At 56.4% G+C, this 13167-nt stretch overlaps 7 protein-coding genes and 1 non-coding gene across 8 annotated transcripts; 6 read left to right on the top strand and 2 right to left on the bottom strand.

Moving 5' to 3' along the window:
• Positions 1–965: 965 nt before the first annotated feature.
• Positions 966–1919, top strand: TRAVEDRAFT_120709 (DNase I-like protein; the record flags this gene model as incomplete). The annotated part of the gene is made up of 1 exon (XM_008038640.1): positions 966–1919. The coding sequence occupies one exon, from the start codon at positions 966–968 to the stop codon at positions 1917–1919; it is 954 nt and encodes a 317-aa protein (XP_008036831.1).
• A 1122-nt stretch (positions 1920–3041) lies between these two features.
• Positions 3042–3302, top strand: TRAVEDRAFT_105237 (uncharacterized protein; the record flags this gene model as incomplete). Its single annotated transcript, XM_008038639.1, has 1 exon — positions 3042–3302. A coding segment is annotated over one exon (261 nt), but the record flags the coding sequence as incomplete, so codon positions are not given.
• Positions 3303–3929: 627 nt separating this feature from the next.
• Positions 3930–4703, top strand: TRAVEDRAFT_120054 (RNase H; the record flags this gene model as incomplete). Its single annotated transcript, XM_008038638.1, has 1 exon — positions 3930–4703. A coding segment is annotated over one exon (774 nt), but the record flags the coding sequence as incomplete, so codon positions are not given.
• On the top strand, positions 4680–5357 carry TRAVEDRAFT_99932 (RnaseH-domain-containing protein; the record flags this gene model as incomplete). Its single annotated transcript, XM_008038637.1, has 1 exon — positions 4680–5357. A coding segment is annotated over one exon (678 nt), but the record flags the coding sequence as incomplete, so codon positions are not given.
• Positions 5358–5369: 12 nt separating this feature from the next.
• Positions 5370–5750, top strand: TRAVEDRAFT_86439 (uncharacterized protein; the record flags this gene model as incomplete). The annotated part of the gene is made up of 1 exon (XM_008038636.1): positions 5370–5750. A coding segment is annotated over one exon (381 nt), but the record flags the coding sequence as incomplete, so codon positions are not given.
• A 316-nt stretch (positions 5751–6066) lies between these two features.
• Positions 6067–6158, bottom strand: TRAVEDRAFT_t51. Its single transcript has one exon. It is a non-coding gene; the product is annotated as a tRNA-Asn (tRNA).
• A 73-nt stretch (positions 6159–6231) lies between these two features.
• On the bottom strand, positions 6232–9944 carry TRAVEDRAFT_28094 (calcium-transporting ATPase). The gene is made up of 11 exons (XM_008037928.1): positions 9781–9944; positions 9483–9721; positions 9154–9426; positions 8634–9095; positions 8401–8583; positions 7539–8342; positions 7291–7483; positions 6921–7237; positions 6613–6864; positions 6455–6556; positions 6232–6394 (listed from the first exon to the last, which is right to left on the bottom strand). The coding sequence occupies exons 1-11, from the start codon at positions 9896–9898 to the stop codon at positions 6353–6355; spliced, it is 2985 nt and encodes a 994-aa protein (XP_008036119.1). The 5' UTR covers positions 9899–9944; the 3' UTR covers positions 6232–6352.
• Positions 9945–10791: 847 nt separating this feature from the next.
• On the top strand, positions 10792–12288 carry TRAVEDRAFT_45797 (uncharacterized protein; the record flags this gene model as incomplete). The annotated part of the gene is made up of 3 exons (XM_008038121.1): positions 10792–11365; positions 11425–11981; positions 12034–12288. 3 exons carry the CDS (start codon positions 10792–10794, stop codon positions 12286–12288), a joined length of 1386 nt encoding a protein of 461 aa, XP_008036312.1.
• Positions 12289–13167: the final 879 nt, after the last annotated feature.

Below are 13167 nucleotides of genomic sequence, written 5' to 3'. Positions count from 1 at the left end.
CATTCTCACTCTGCTACATAGCTCCTAGTAGTGTACCGCCCCCCAACTAACGACCCGAGCTCCCATACATACACCCTGCCTGACTACTACCTGAATCTTGGACTCTCAGTACACGCCCTGCGCTTCGCCTGTACAGACTCTTGTTGAAGACGCTAATTCACGATCGCTTGCACATATCTGGCTACGCGTGTGTAGACGGGATGGAACGAGGACTTCTGTGAAGCGTGCCCCGACACTCTGCCTGACGAAATATGTCAGTATCCTGAGAAGCACGATGTACGGAGAGTGAGGAAACACTTGTCTGGACTGTGGATGAAACTGACCGCCCCATCCACGAGCGAAACAAACGCAGCAGACCAGTACCCGCACCTGACCACCTGCTGACGAGCGAGGTCCCTCCCGTGCCCAAATATACTGGCTTGCGAGCGCAGGAAAGCCGGGAGGCCATCACAACAACGGCGACCTATTCAGGTCTCGACGTGCCGTGCTGAGAAGCTTAAGCCAGTGTGCAGTACTGCTGCGGAAGGAGGCAGTCACGCGCCGAGTGCATAGTCGACCGTGAAAGCCGGGATATGCTTTCTGACCGCCCGCTCTGGTTGAAGCGGAACGGGAAATTGCCAACCACCAACAACAGAATCACATTAAACCGAAACGATGACACGCGGTACACAAATCAGGCAAACGGCACGAGCCTCGGCGCTGCTGGAGGTGCTGGTGACCCGTCTGCCAACCCTGGCACCGATGATGGCGGCGACGAACACGGCGGCAGCGCTGCGAACAGGGAGGACAACCGGACGGCCGCGGGGACGCTGCCCCGCGCCCAGGCTCCCGAGGACGGCGGCAGCCAGCCGCGACCGGACGCCCTGGATGCGGCGGCGGGGTCGGGGGAGAGAGAGAATGAGGCGACGACCCCGCGAACCCGCAAACCGAGATCGAAAGCGCGGATTAAGATTGCAAGTCTGAATATGCGTGGATACGGAACGGAGAGCGGCTTCGAGGGATCTAGCAAATGGATGCTTGTTAACCAGTTAGTCAGGGACCAGAAACTTGCGGTGCTCGCTCTACAGGAGGCGCACCTAGATGACCGAAGAGCGGCCAGGCTGAACGACATCTTCGGGCGAAACATGACCGTATACCACTCGCCGGACCCCACGAATAGCACTGGTGCACGGGGTGTTGCCTTTGCTGTGAACAAGAGGGTCCTAAGGGACAGTGCCGTGACTATGCGAGTTGTGATCCCGGGACGGGCTGCACTGATGTCGATACAGTGGTCAGAAGACAGAACACTCAAACTGCTGAATGTATATGCACCGAACGACGCACCTGCGAACGCCGACTTCTGGAAAGAGCTTGAGAACGCTAATCTTGGCCGTGTGGACTTCATGCTAGGGGACTGTAACGTCGTGGAGGACAAGGCGGACCGTTTACCTCCCAGAGAGGACCCGGAGGCACCGCGCGAAGCACTCCAGGACCTGTGCACAAAGCTTTCGATCGTTGATGGATGGAGAGGCGCTAACCCGCTGGACAAAGGATTTACTTACCTCCAGGAGAGCACTGCTGCCCAGTCCCGACTAGACCGAATATATGTCCGGCGCCCGATGATGAAGGACTGCTCCGAGTGGTGTATAGTGGAACCCGGTATACCGACTGATCACCTAATGGTAGCTGTGGCGGTGGAGAATTATAAGGCCCCGTTTATTGGCAAAGGCAGATGGGTCTGGCCTGTGCACCTGCTGGAGGACGAGGAGATGAAGAAGACTATGCTAGCGCTTGCTGCTAATCTGACGCGCAAGATTGGCTGTATGACAGAGAGAACCCAGGAGGATAACCCGCAGACCGCGTACGCCGCCTTCAAACACGAACTTGCTGCTGCTGCGAGAGCCAGAGCGAAACAGAAGATCCCGAAAATGCAAAAATGAATTGACAGACTGAAGAGCGACCTGCATGAAACCCTGAACCCGCGAGGAGATGAGATCCCGCGAGCGGAGATGGATGAGCAACGAGCAGAAAGAGCCGCGATCTTGCAAGATAGACTCACTAAACTGGAACAAAAACGATTTGGCTGGAAACGCAGTGAGATTGCTGCAAGACACTGGGCGCAAAGTGAAACTATGACGAAATACTGGATGAGAGGAAATACTACACCTGAAGTGACTGAAGTTATGTATACAATGCTCCAACCAGGGTCAAACCCCCCGACCTACACGAACCACTCCAAAACGATGGCCAAGATAGCACGCTCCTTCTATGACGACCTACAACGTGACGACCCGCTGGAGGAGGGGGAAATCCACGAAGCATACATCGAAGAAGCGCTTGTGGACACGGAAGCGAAGCTTAGCAACGATGCGAAGGCTGAACTGGCCCAGAGACTCACGAGAGACGATGTTGCGGACGCGATTAAGGATGCTGCGTCAGGCAAAGCACCGGGGCTAGACGGGATACCCACGGAAATCTGGAAGGCGTATGAGCGTTGGTACAGAGCGGCGATTAAGAAGGGGAAACCGGCCGTGGACATGACCAAAGCAATGGTGGGAGTCTTCAACGACATCGAGAAGCACGGAATTGTCCCCGGGTCGAACTTTGCGCACGGTTGGATATGCCCTGTGTACAAGCTGAAAAAAGACAAGCGCGAGATCGGGAACTACCGCCCAATCACGCTCCTAAATTCTGATTACAAAATCATGACCAAGGCCCTAGCCTCCAAGCTTGTCGAAGCTGCACCCGCCATCATACACCCTGACCAGGCGGGATTTATCCCAGGCCGAAGAATCTTCGACCATATCAAACTGTCGCAATTGATGATAGAATACGCAGAGGCGGAGGAAGTAAATGGAGCTATTGTGGCCCTTGATCAGGAGAAAGCATACGACAAAATCGACCATACATACCTCTGGGCTGTCCTCCGTAGGATGAATTTCCCGGAGAATTTTGTCCGGACGCTCATGCACCTATATGCTGGGGCGGAGAGCTGTGTTATCGTCAATGGAGTGCGCAGTGCCCTCTTCAGAATAACACGGGGCGTCCGGCAGGGCGACCCGATCTCCTGCCTGATATTCGACTTAGCTATAGAACCGCTGGCGTGTGCCCTCCGAAAGTCGGGTCTACGTGGACTCCGAATCCCTGGTGAAGCGGAGAGACTCATAGCAAAGCTGTTCGCGGATGATACAACAGTTTACCTGAGCAGCAACGATGAGTATGCTGATGTCTGTGAAGTGACGGCGAGGTGGTGCCGGGCAGCCCGTGCACGTTTTAACGCAGAGAAAACTGAGATCTTACCGATTGGCTCGCCTGAGTACCGTGAACAAGTGATCACGACGAGAAGGCTCGCCCCGAATGGCGGCGTGATCCCCGGATCGGTTCACATTGTCAAAGATGGCGAAGCTATTCGCTGCCTGGGAGCGTGGATCGGAAACGAAATTGATCAAGCTGCGCCGTGGACCCCGGTTATTAGTACGATTGAAACGAACCTCGCGAAGTGGGCGAAGGGGAAGCCCACCCTAAATGGAAGGAAGCTGGCGATAGGAATCGAACTGGCAGGCCGAACACAGTTTCGTGCGGTAGTACAGACGATGCCTGAAAGCGTGGAGAAGAGACTGACGAAAATTATGCTAACCTTCCTATGGAATGGAGATGCACACCCCCGTATAGCACGCGAAGTACTGTATGAGCCTGTGAGTAGGGGGGGTCTGAACCTGCTGGACATAAAAGCCCGCAACGACGCAATAAACCTGATGTGGCTCAGAACGTACCTTGGCCTTGGCCTCAAAAGGCCGATGTGGACGCACTTGGCGGATGCATTGCTGGCACGAGCTGTTGCCTCGGACTCGAAAACCACGGAACTACCAGCTAGAGTAAACACCTTCCTGCAAACGTGGAACGTCAGTACACGTACCAAAGCTGGCATGCCCCGATGCCTCCAGAACATGATGAAGGCCGCGAAGAAGTATAACGTCAGGTGTGATGCAAGTAACCCCACGGAGAACCTCCGCGCGCAGCTACCTGTCTGGAGCCACATTGGACGAGCCCCGGGTCGATGCGCAGAGAACTCACCGGGGTGCCGATGCCTCCGGAATGGACACCAAGTTAGAACGGTAGAACAATGCGAGGCTGCTGCAGAGAGACTAACGAAATTGGACCTGAACCACATCCCCCGTCCCTGCTGCCCGTGCAACCATTGTGAACGAGACCGATCCTTGTATGGATGTGACAACCCGCACCGCTGTGCGAATGCTGCAGCGAGGATTGTGGGTCGGATAGTGGAGAAATGGAACCCGAGACGGAGGGGCAACGGGGACGGACTGACTCTCACGTCGAGAAGGAAGAGGGAGAATGTGTCCGCACGTGTAGCGAACGACCGTGTGCTGTTTGACCCCTCGATGTCCACAGACGCCCCGATAGCTGAATCCCTGCGTGTCTTTGTCCCGACGGCGACGGTGGACGTACGGCCAGCCCTGCGTCCGTCCAGCCGTTTCCAAGTCTTGCAGGAAGCGGTTGAAGTCTTCACGGACGGGTCAGCCCGCGGCAATGGCACGGGATGTGCGAGTGCTGGGAGCGGCGCCTGGTTTGGTGAAAATGATGAGCGTAATGAAGGAGTGCGAGTGCCATACGATGAACAGACAAACCAAATAGCAGAGATATATGCGGTAACCCTAGCCCATCAGAAAGTGCCCCCGTTCGCGCCTATGCATGTGGTTAGCGACTCGAAGTACGTAGTGGACGGACTGACGAAGCACCTGCCCATGTGGGAGCGCCGAGGTTGGCTGGGCGTTGCGAACGCCGCAGCTCTCCGCGATCTCGTGGGACTGTTGCGCACGAGGAGTGCGCCGACAACCTTTAAATGGGTCAAAGGCCATGCACGTGTTAGGGGAAATGAGGAAGCAGACCGTCTGGCCGGGGAAGGGGCTGCGCTTCCGCCTACCTACCGCCCCCTTTTCTTGCCTGCTCCGGCTAGATACAATGTCCGTGGCGCATCGATTTTGTACCTGACACAGCGAGCGGCGTACCATGGTGTCCGCGAGTGGAACGGTGTCACGACCCGGAAGGAGACAGGCCGGATTATGATCCTGGTGCAGCAGGCGGTAATGTCAGCGTCAACTGTCAAGCCCACTGAAGAGGCGGTCTGGTGCTCACTCAGGAAGGACCCAATCTCGAAGAAAACAAGAGACTTTGTATGGAAAGCCTTGCACGGGAGCCACCGCGTGGGGAAATTCTGGAGCCACATACCTGGGTACGAGGGACGAGCTCTCTGCTCGGTGTGCGGTGTGCTAGAGTCCATGGAGCACATCTTGACCCAATGTACTGTGCCTGGTCAGCAAACGGCGTGGGCGCTGGCCCGTGGATTGCTGAAGAAGAAGGGCTTTGACCTCCCGGAAGTTAACGTCGGGCTTGCCCTGGGCGCCCATACTTATTCCGTCCTGAATGCGGACGGCGAGCTGCTCCATGGCGCTACGAGACTGGCACGACTTGTCCTCCCGGACACGGCGTACCTCATCTGGGTCCTGCGCTGCGAACGTGTGATAGGCGAGAGGGAGCCCTTGCCGGGAAATCTAGAGCATACCTATGTTGAGAACCGATGGATGAAGATGATCTCGCACCGCCTCCACCTAGACCGCTCCCTCGCGAGCAAGAGAACTGCTGGCAACCGGGCAATACCAGCGACGGCCGTGTGTGCGACCTGGGAGAAAACCTTGCGCGATGAACACCGCCTACCGGCAGACTGGACCCGAGAAAAGGAGGTTTTAGTGGGTAGGCCGCTGCGACTGTACGTTCAGGGGGCGGGATGACCCGAGACCGTACGGATCGACATGCAGTCCCACACTGGGGTACAGCGTACCTGCGTGCGTAAAGCATTTCCTCCGTACGGACGCCGACGAGCACAGAGGCTATCACCCTCGCCGCTCAGCAATTATCACGAAAGGTACATGCCTACCGCGCGTGATAAGCTCCGTCAAAAAAAAAGAACGTCGACCCCGGAGTTGCGGAAGAGGTGGCCACATACATACAAGAAGCTGCCGTTTTCCCCAAACCTCAGTACATACTTTCCCCTGCGAAGGAGCAAAACAGCTGCCCCAGTGAGGCTCGAACTCACGACCTTCCGATGACCGAAGACTCGCTTCTTAACAGTCGGACGCTGTAACCAACTCAGCCATGGGGCAGATTGACTAATTCTCTCCCTGTACCGTCATGATCGGTCGTTGTAGACAACCCCTACTTACCTCCGAGTCCGGTAAACAAGTTGCGTGAGGGGGAGATGGTGCAGCTCGAGCTCAAGTAGCTCTACTATTCCAGCCATTACAAGTCATTACAAAGTCCTAACGTGCACGTATGTGTAATCTCTATCCCGGGACGTCTATTCCGCCTTCAGCTTTGTCGGCGGCGAGACGAATGTTGCCTGTAGAGAACGTGCAGGTTAGTATCGATGCCACCCTATATGATCGACGTTAACACTCACGGAGATAAACTTGAGAACTTCGTCGATGAGCAGCACGGGTGCGCTCAGATACAATACAGCCTTCCACTCGGTCCAGTTCAGCGGCGCGATCTGGAAGAGCGTCTGCAAAAAGGAGCACGGTTAGACCAAGCCCGCCAAGGGAGCACGGGAGTACTCACGGTGAAGACGGGGATATAGAGGATCGCGACGTGGAGCGCCATGCTGAGCGCGATCGCGGCGACGAGGAACGGATTCCGCCAGAGCGGCAGGCGGAACAGACTCTCGTTCTCGGACAGCGAGTTCATCGCGTTGAACATCTCGACGGTGACGAGGATGGACAGGGACATCGTCGTCGCCTTTTGCGCCATCACGTTCGTGAACATCTCGCAGCCGATTTCGGGGAACAGCGTCGAGCATTGGTGGAAGTTCGTCTATGCGTGCAAGCTATGTTAGCCTTGCCTGACAGAAGAGGATAGCTACGACGTACCAGCTGGTGGAAGGTAATCTGGGGTCCCTCGGTGTAGAATATGAACCACCAAGCGTATCCGGCGACAGTCGCGACACCGACGTAGGTTCCGATGACCATGTAGCGGAAGAACAGCCACTTGCCGACGATGGGCTCGCGGCTATCACGCGGTGGAACGCGCATGATGCTGTGGTCGGGCGGGTTGAAGCCGAGCGCGGTCGCGGGCAGACTGTCGGTGACGAGGTTGACCCAGAGGAGTTGGACGGGGATGAGTGCCTCGGGCATGCCAAGAAGGACCGTGAGGAAGATGCTGACGACCTCGCCGATGTTGGACGAGACTGAACATGCGTTAGCAATTAATCGGGGTGAACAACGTCAAGTGTGGACTCACTGAGGTAGCGGATGAACTGCTTCGTGTTGTTGTAGATCAACCTGCCCTCCTCGACGGCTTGTTCGATGGTCGCGAAGTTCGAGTCGGTGAGTACCATGTCGGCGGCCAACTTGGCGACGTCAGTGCCGCTGCCCATAGCCACACCGATGTCCGCCTTCTTCAGTGCAGGTGCATCGTTGACACCGTCACCAGTCTTTGAAGCGTGGAAATTAGCGAACTGCTAACACAAGCTTGAACGATGCACTCACCATAGCGACGACGAGGCCCTGGCTCTGCAGGAGGTCAACCAGCTGGCTCTTGTGGCTCGGTTCCGTGCGGCTGAACAGACTAGCGCGCATAACCGCCTTCAGCTTCTCCTCGGGGCTGAGATCGTCGAGCTCGCGCCCGGTGTAGCTCTTCCCGGCGAGGTCCTCGTGCTCGCCGAAGATGCCAATCTGCCTGCAAATCGTCTCCGCGGTACCCTTGTTGTCGCCAGTGATGCAAATGACACGGATGCCCGCAGCCTGGCATTGTGCGACCGCGTTGCGCACCTCGGGGCGCGGCGGGTCCAGCATGCCGACAAGAGACACGAAGGTCAGGTCCTTTTCAAAGCGCGCGTACCCGGCAGTGGTCTCCGACTTGTAGTAGTCTAAGTCGAGCGACTGGTTCTCCGCATAGGCGAGGGCAAGCGTGCGCAGACCCTGGGAGCCATACGCGATCGTGCTCTGGAGGAGGGCGTCGCGAAGCTGGGGGATCATGGGGATGGTGCGCCCGTTGACGAGGACGGAGGAGCAGCGTTCGAGGATAGACTCCGGGGCGCCCTTGGCGTACAAGATACCAGTGCCGTTCTTGCGAGCGAGGACGGACATCATCTTGCGGTCGCGGGAGAACTCGAAGGTAAGGAGGCGGGGGATCGAGCTCTCGTAGAAGTCGTTGACAGCGTTGGCGCGGAAAGCAGGTTCGAGGTATTGCAAGTTCTTCGCAAGCTCGGCGTCCGGGCATGGAAGCTTCTCAGCAAGGACCTTGAGCGCAGCCTCCGTAGGTTCACCAAGGTTGGCGTACGTCTTCTTGTCCTGTTCACAATTATTATATTGGACCATGAATATTTTGATGGAGAGAAATGCGACTCACGGCGTGGTACACGATCTTGGAGTCGTTGCAGATGGCGCTGATCTCAGCCAGGCGCTGCAGCGGCTCTGAGCGGACTTCAGCAATGGTTTTACCATCAGCGGGGCGAACCGACCCTGCAGGCGCGAAGGTCGTGCCCTCGACGAGGAATTCCCGAGGAATGCCGGAGATGTCGACAACAGTGAACTAATCCATCTGTCAGAAACATCGCACGGCATAATTAACGAAGAACCGACCTTCGAGACGCTCATCTGGTTGGTGGTCAGAGTTCCAGTCTTGTCGGAGCAGATGACGTTCGTGCAGCCAAGAGTCTCTACGCTGGGCAGGTTACGGACGATCGCGTTCTTCTGAGCCATCTTCTTCGTTCCCAGAGCAAGGCAAGCAGTGATGACAGCAGCGAGACCTTCGGGAATAGCAGCGACAGCGAGAGCGACGGCAATCTTGAAATAGTACACAGCACCCTTGAGCGCGCCGTGGTGGGCAGGGTCCCAGAAGTGCCGGACGTTGACGAGCCAGACGAGTATGCAAATGACAGTGATGACCTTTGCGAGCATGTCGCCGAAGTCGTCGAGTTTGCGCTTCAGCGGAGTCTTCTCGCTAATCTGGGACGTTATTGACTTGTGAATGTCGCCAATAGCAGTCTTCTGTCCAGTGTAGACAACGACAGCGGTTCCTTTTCCGTTCACAACGGTAGTGCCCTATACAAATACGGAGTTAGCGTGGGACAGACGTCATATTTCATAGAATGATGCTTACGGAGAAGAGCAGGTTGATCATGTCTTGCTTCACAGCGCGAGTGTCCGCGACGATGTCAAGGACCTTGCTGACACTGGTACTCTCACCCGTGAGAATGGCCTGGTCGACGCGGAGGTTGGACGACGCGATGGAGAGTAACCTGCAGTCGGCGGGGATCTTGTCGCCGACAGCGATGGAAATAACATCACCAGGAACGAGCTCCGTCGCATGAATACGAGTCCACTGTCCGTCGCGGAGGACCTTCGCCTCGTCGGGGGAGTACTCCTTGAGAGCCTGTGCAAGAGTTAGTCAGCCCGACTGAGGCGGATTCTCACACACGGACGACTAACATCAATTGCCCTCTCCGCGTTGGTCTCCTGGATGACACCGACTGTCGCGTTCGCGATCAGGATGAGCAGAATGACAAGGGGCTCTACGAACGCGCTCCACCAGCTCGAGCCCTCCGAGTCCTCAAAGAGTGCGAGGACGAAGGAGACGACAGCGGATGCCAGGAGGATGAGGACGAGTTGGTCCTTGAACTGTTCGAGGATGAGCTCCCATAGTGGTGTTGGCGGGTCTTCGGGTAGCTCTGCGAGTGATATGAGGACCCACAAGACGAATTGCGCAATACAGACGGGAATCACGCACCGTTCTTCCCGTAAAGTTCTGCGTGCTTAGCAGCAGCCTCCGACGTAAGACCCCTGGCCTGGTCCACGGCGTAGTACTGCAGCACTTCCTCTCCGGTCTTCGTCCATGGTGCGTCCATGTCGACGGGCCTTACGCGCGACGTGCAGGAGCAGAGTGGTAGGAAAAGTGTAGGGGGGGATTGGCGGTCTGGAATCTGGAGAAGTTCGGCTAAGAGCGCTGGTATAAATCCGGTGCTCCGCGCTAAGCTGACGTGGCGATTCCTTCGGGTCGTGGAACCGATTCTCGGGCTGCCACCGGGGTGGAATCCCATACTCTGTTTTTCGTGTGCTTGGGAACATCTCTATTTTGTTCCTGTGGTCATCTGACAAGCCCTGTACGCCTTGCTGCTGTACAGTGTAAAACATGAGAGCACACAGGGCCAGAACACCGTATGTACCGGGAGGTAGTGAGGTACTCGTGGGAATGTCTGAGTTCGAATACGCATGCTGCATATGTATGCACGTACGCGTAGCTACTAGTACATCGTCTACTAGTAGTACAATCGTCCAGTCCGCTTTGATGGGACACGAAGTATACACAGTGGTCGAGAGTTCATTAATGGAATACGGACGCACCATACAATGCGAATTCTCGTTAGGCGCGCGACTTGTCGAATGGGCGTAGAGGTCTGCCGGGAGTCCCGGGCAAGCGGGGGGCAGAAAGTTAGCGCCCATTTCTAGCTACCCCCCGTATCCCATACCCTGCAGCGGTTCGGGGTCCTAGTTTGAACTTCTTGCACGACTTTCTGTCGGGGCCCGCAAAGTATGGTGTATCATATATCTACCAGTTCGTGTGGTACTCGAGAGTTGTTCAGAGCAATTTATACGATCATGCATGACATAGTACATCGTGTGGGAGGAAAAAGACGGCCGACACCATACTCAGAGAGCGGCTAATTTCCTAATTCGGCACACACACCGTTCTGCTCGACGAAAAACTACGCTGCGTGATACTAAATTCTCCTTGCGTGCTATGTCTGACGACCCATCTATCGAGCGCACTCCCTCAATTTCTTCTGGGCTGAGGAGACCTTTCGGGCTCTGGACGCGGCTGAACACCCTCTACATGCGCCGCCGCCTTGGCTCACCCGATGCACGCTCCGACTCGGACTCGGAGTCTCTCAATAATCAAAGCTCCGTACTTGGTGGGCCGAACGCAATGGATGGCGGCGATGACTCCTCTGGTGAGGAGAGTGTCTGTGCACAAAGAACTGGGGCCATGTACGCTCATCCTGAGGAGATAATCGGCACTATACGGGAAGAAAACGATGGTCTTCCTCCTGATGCCGAGTTCAACCCAACTCTCCGGGAGGTTGACGGAGTTCGGGAGAAGTACTGCGGCCCCTGCGCCAAATGGATCAGCCTCGGTCGCTCGCGCATATCGGACTGGGCCTACCAAGTGCACATCCACTCTAGCAAGTGCGCACGGAACGCGCTCCCTACAGCACCCGCGTCTCGCTCTGGAGGCCGCGGACAGGATGAGGAAGACGCATCACATGTGCCGGGTGGACGGGTGTCGCCTGCGCCATCTGAGGACAGCGCCGAAGGTGATTACGCTCCACTAGCAGTGTATATTGAAATGTGTACTTACCTGATGATGTACCAGGCTCGATTGCAACACCAGTCTACCATATGAACGGCTTGATTAGCTCTGACTCTGAACCTGACGACCCGGTAGAAGGCACACCGGATAGTGCCACACTGACCGAAGAGGAAGCGGCCCCCTGCGCTGCACTAGGAGAGCCGCCTTCCACACCTTTCCCTTCAGTCTCTACCCAGGTCCATCGAACTCTCTCCGAAGGCCACACTCGTCGGACGAGCCCCTGTGGTGGCATAAGGATCCCGTGGCCTGTTGGTAATGCATACACCACATACCCTTTCGCAATCCACGCCGAGGACAGTGCCGTTGGATTCCAGGTGTGCGGCATAGAAGACGAAGGAAAGCTTCTAGTCATCCGGGCTGACGGCTGTCTCGACGTTGCTGCTGGAGCTGCTTTGGCGTGTATGCGGTGTACCACGGTACCAACATCTAGGAATTGGTCAGGTATCGTCGCCCGGGCCACAGTGCTATCGAAATACACACCATACGCGTACCGCAGCCACGCGCAAATGCGCGATGTTGCGGGGACATTGACCTCCGAGGTTAAGAAACTTCGTCTCAAGGTAAGCAGAATAGGTTATCATTTCACAGATTGATACTCACCATCCATGGCAGGAGTTGAACGATATCCGTCGGCGTGGGACCTGCATTGAGCGGCTTGATGACTACAAACGGTTCTCCATGGCCATCGCAACCATGGATGTGCCGCGCTTGCGCCAGCTAGTGGCTGTCTCTATCCGACGTGGAGCCAGTGCCGAGGCGATCGTGGCGCGCATGCGCGATGCTGAAAATGGCCTTGTAAAACTCACGTATAGGGGGGCGCAATCTGTAGCCCCTTTCCCGCAAGTACTCTGGTCCGGGCTCTATTGAGGCTCGGCGTACTCGTAGGATAGTGGGGCAGGTAGAAAGGCTGCCCGCACTAGGCGCGCGGGTTCCGAATACCCGCACGCCGCACGCGTCTATTTAATACATCATTATCTTATCTCTGCCCAGCGCGTACGGCGCTGGGCTCGTGGATGTACGATGCCCGTAACGACCCGATCCTGGGTCGTTACACTCTCCCCCTCTAGACACGACATACGGGTCGTGTTGTATAATACAATGGTGTGATGAACGCCTGCAACTCGTAGCAGTGCTAGCACCGAAATATACAAGGTCGCGCGCGGTGCGTGCGCGACCCATTGGTTATATACAAGGGTGATGGAGGAGCCAATTGGGGCTCCTCGACGATACCGAACCACAAAACATTTATATACAATGTTTGGCTGCAAATTGGAGCAGCGCTACCGTCTGAATTTATTTGTGCGAGACGGTCGCACGAGTGGTAGTGGTGAGGTATACACAACGCCATGTGGACGTTGTGAGAAGACGAGAGTGACTGCAACTTGAAGCAGTACTATCGGATTGTAACGCGATACGGTCGCGGGAGGAGGTTTTAGTTGTTTTTAGGACTGCCAATTGAGGCAGTCATACCGTATGCTCGAACGCGATACGGTCACGCTAGGAAGACGAATAGAAACAGACTGCAAATTGGAGCAGTCCTACCGTCATATGGTAGTATATGTGCGCATGACGGATGCGCGTGCGGGCTCTTGATGCGAACGAACCTCAGCTGAGGGTTCGTTTATGCGGATGCGGGAGAGGGGACGTGAGTGGGGGAGCTGGCGCGACTGGACCCCGACCCCGCCGTTGAGCGGGGCGCCGGGGATGGCACCCGGGACCCGACAGACGCAGCGTCCGCCGTGCCCC

The sequence above is a fragment of the Trametes versicolor genome (genome assembly GCF_000271585.1).
Source record: "Trametes versicolor FP-101664 SS1 unplaced genomic scaffold TRAVEscaffold_4, whole genome shotgun sequence".
Taxonomy (NCBI): Eukaryota; Fungi; Basidiomycota; class Agaricomycetes; order Polyporales; family Polyporaceae; genus Trametes; species Trametes versicolor.
This window is presented reverse-complemented; position numbering and strand designations above follow the sequence as displayed.

Bases quoted from the DNA above. Each gene is read 5' to 3' on its own strand.
- TRAVEDRAFT_28094 (XM_008037928.1), bottom strand. From the start codon at position 9,898: ATGGACGCACCATGGACGAAGACCGGAGAGGAAGTGCTGCAGTACTAC. The intron at 9,722-9,780 runs GTGCGTGATTCC...TATCACTCGCAG, and splicing joins AGAACTTTACGGGAAGAACG to AGCTACCCGAAGACCCGCCA. The intron at 6,557-6,612 runs GTGAGTACTCCC...TCCTTTTTGCAG, and splicing joins TCTATATCCCCGTCTTCACC to ACGCTCTTCCAGATCGCGCC.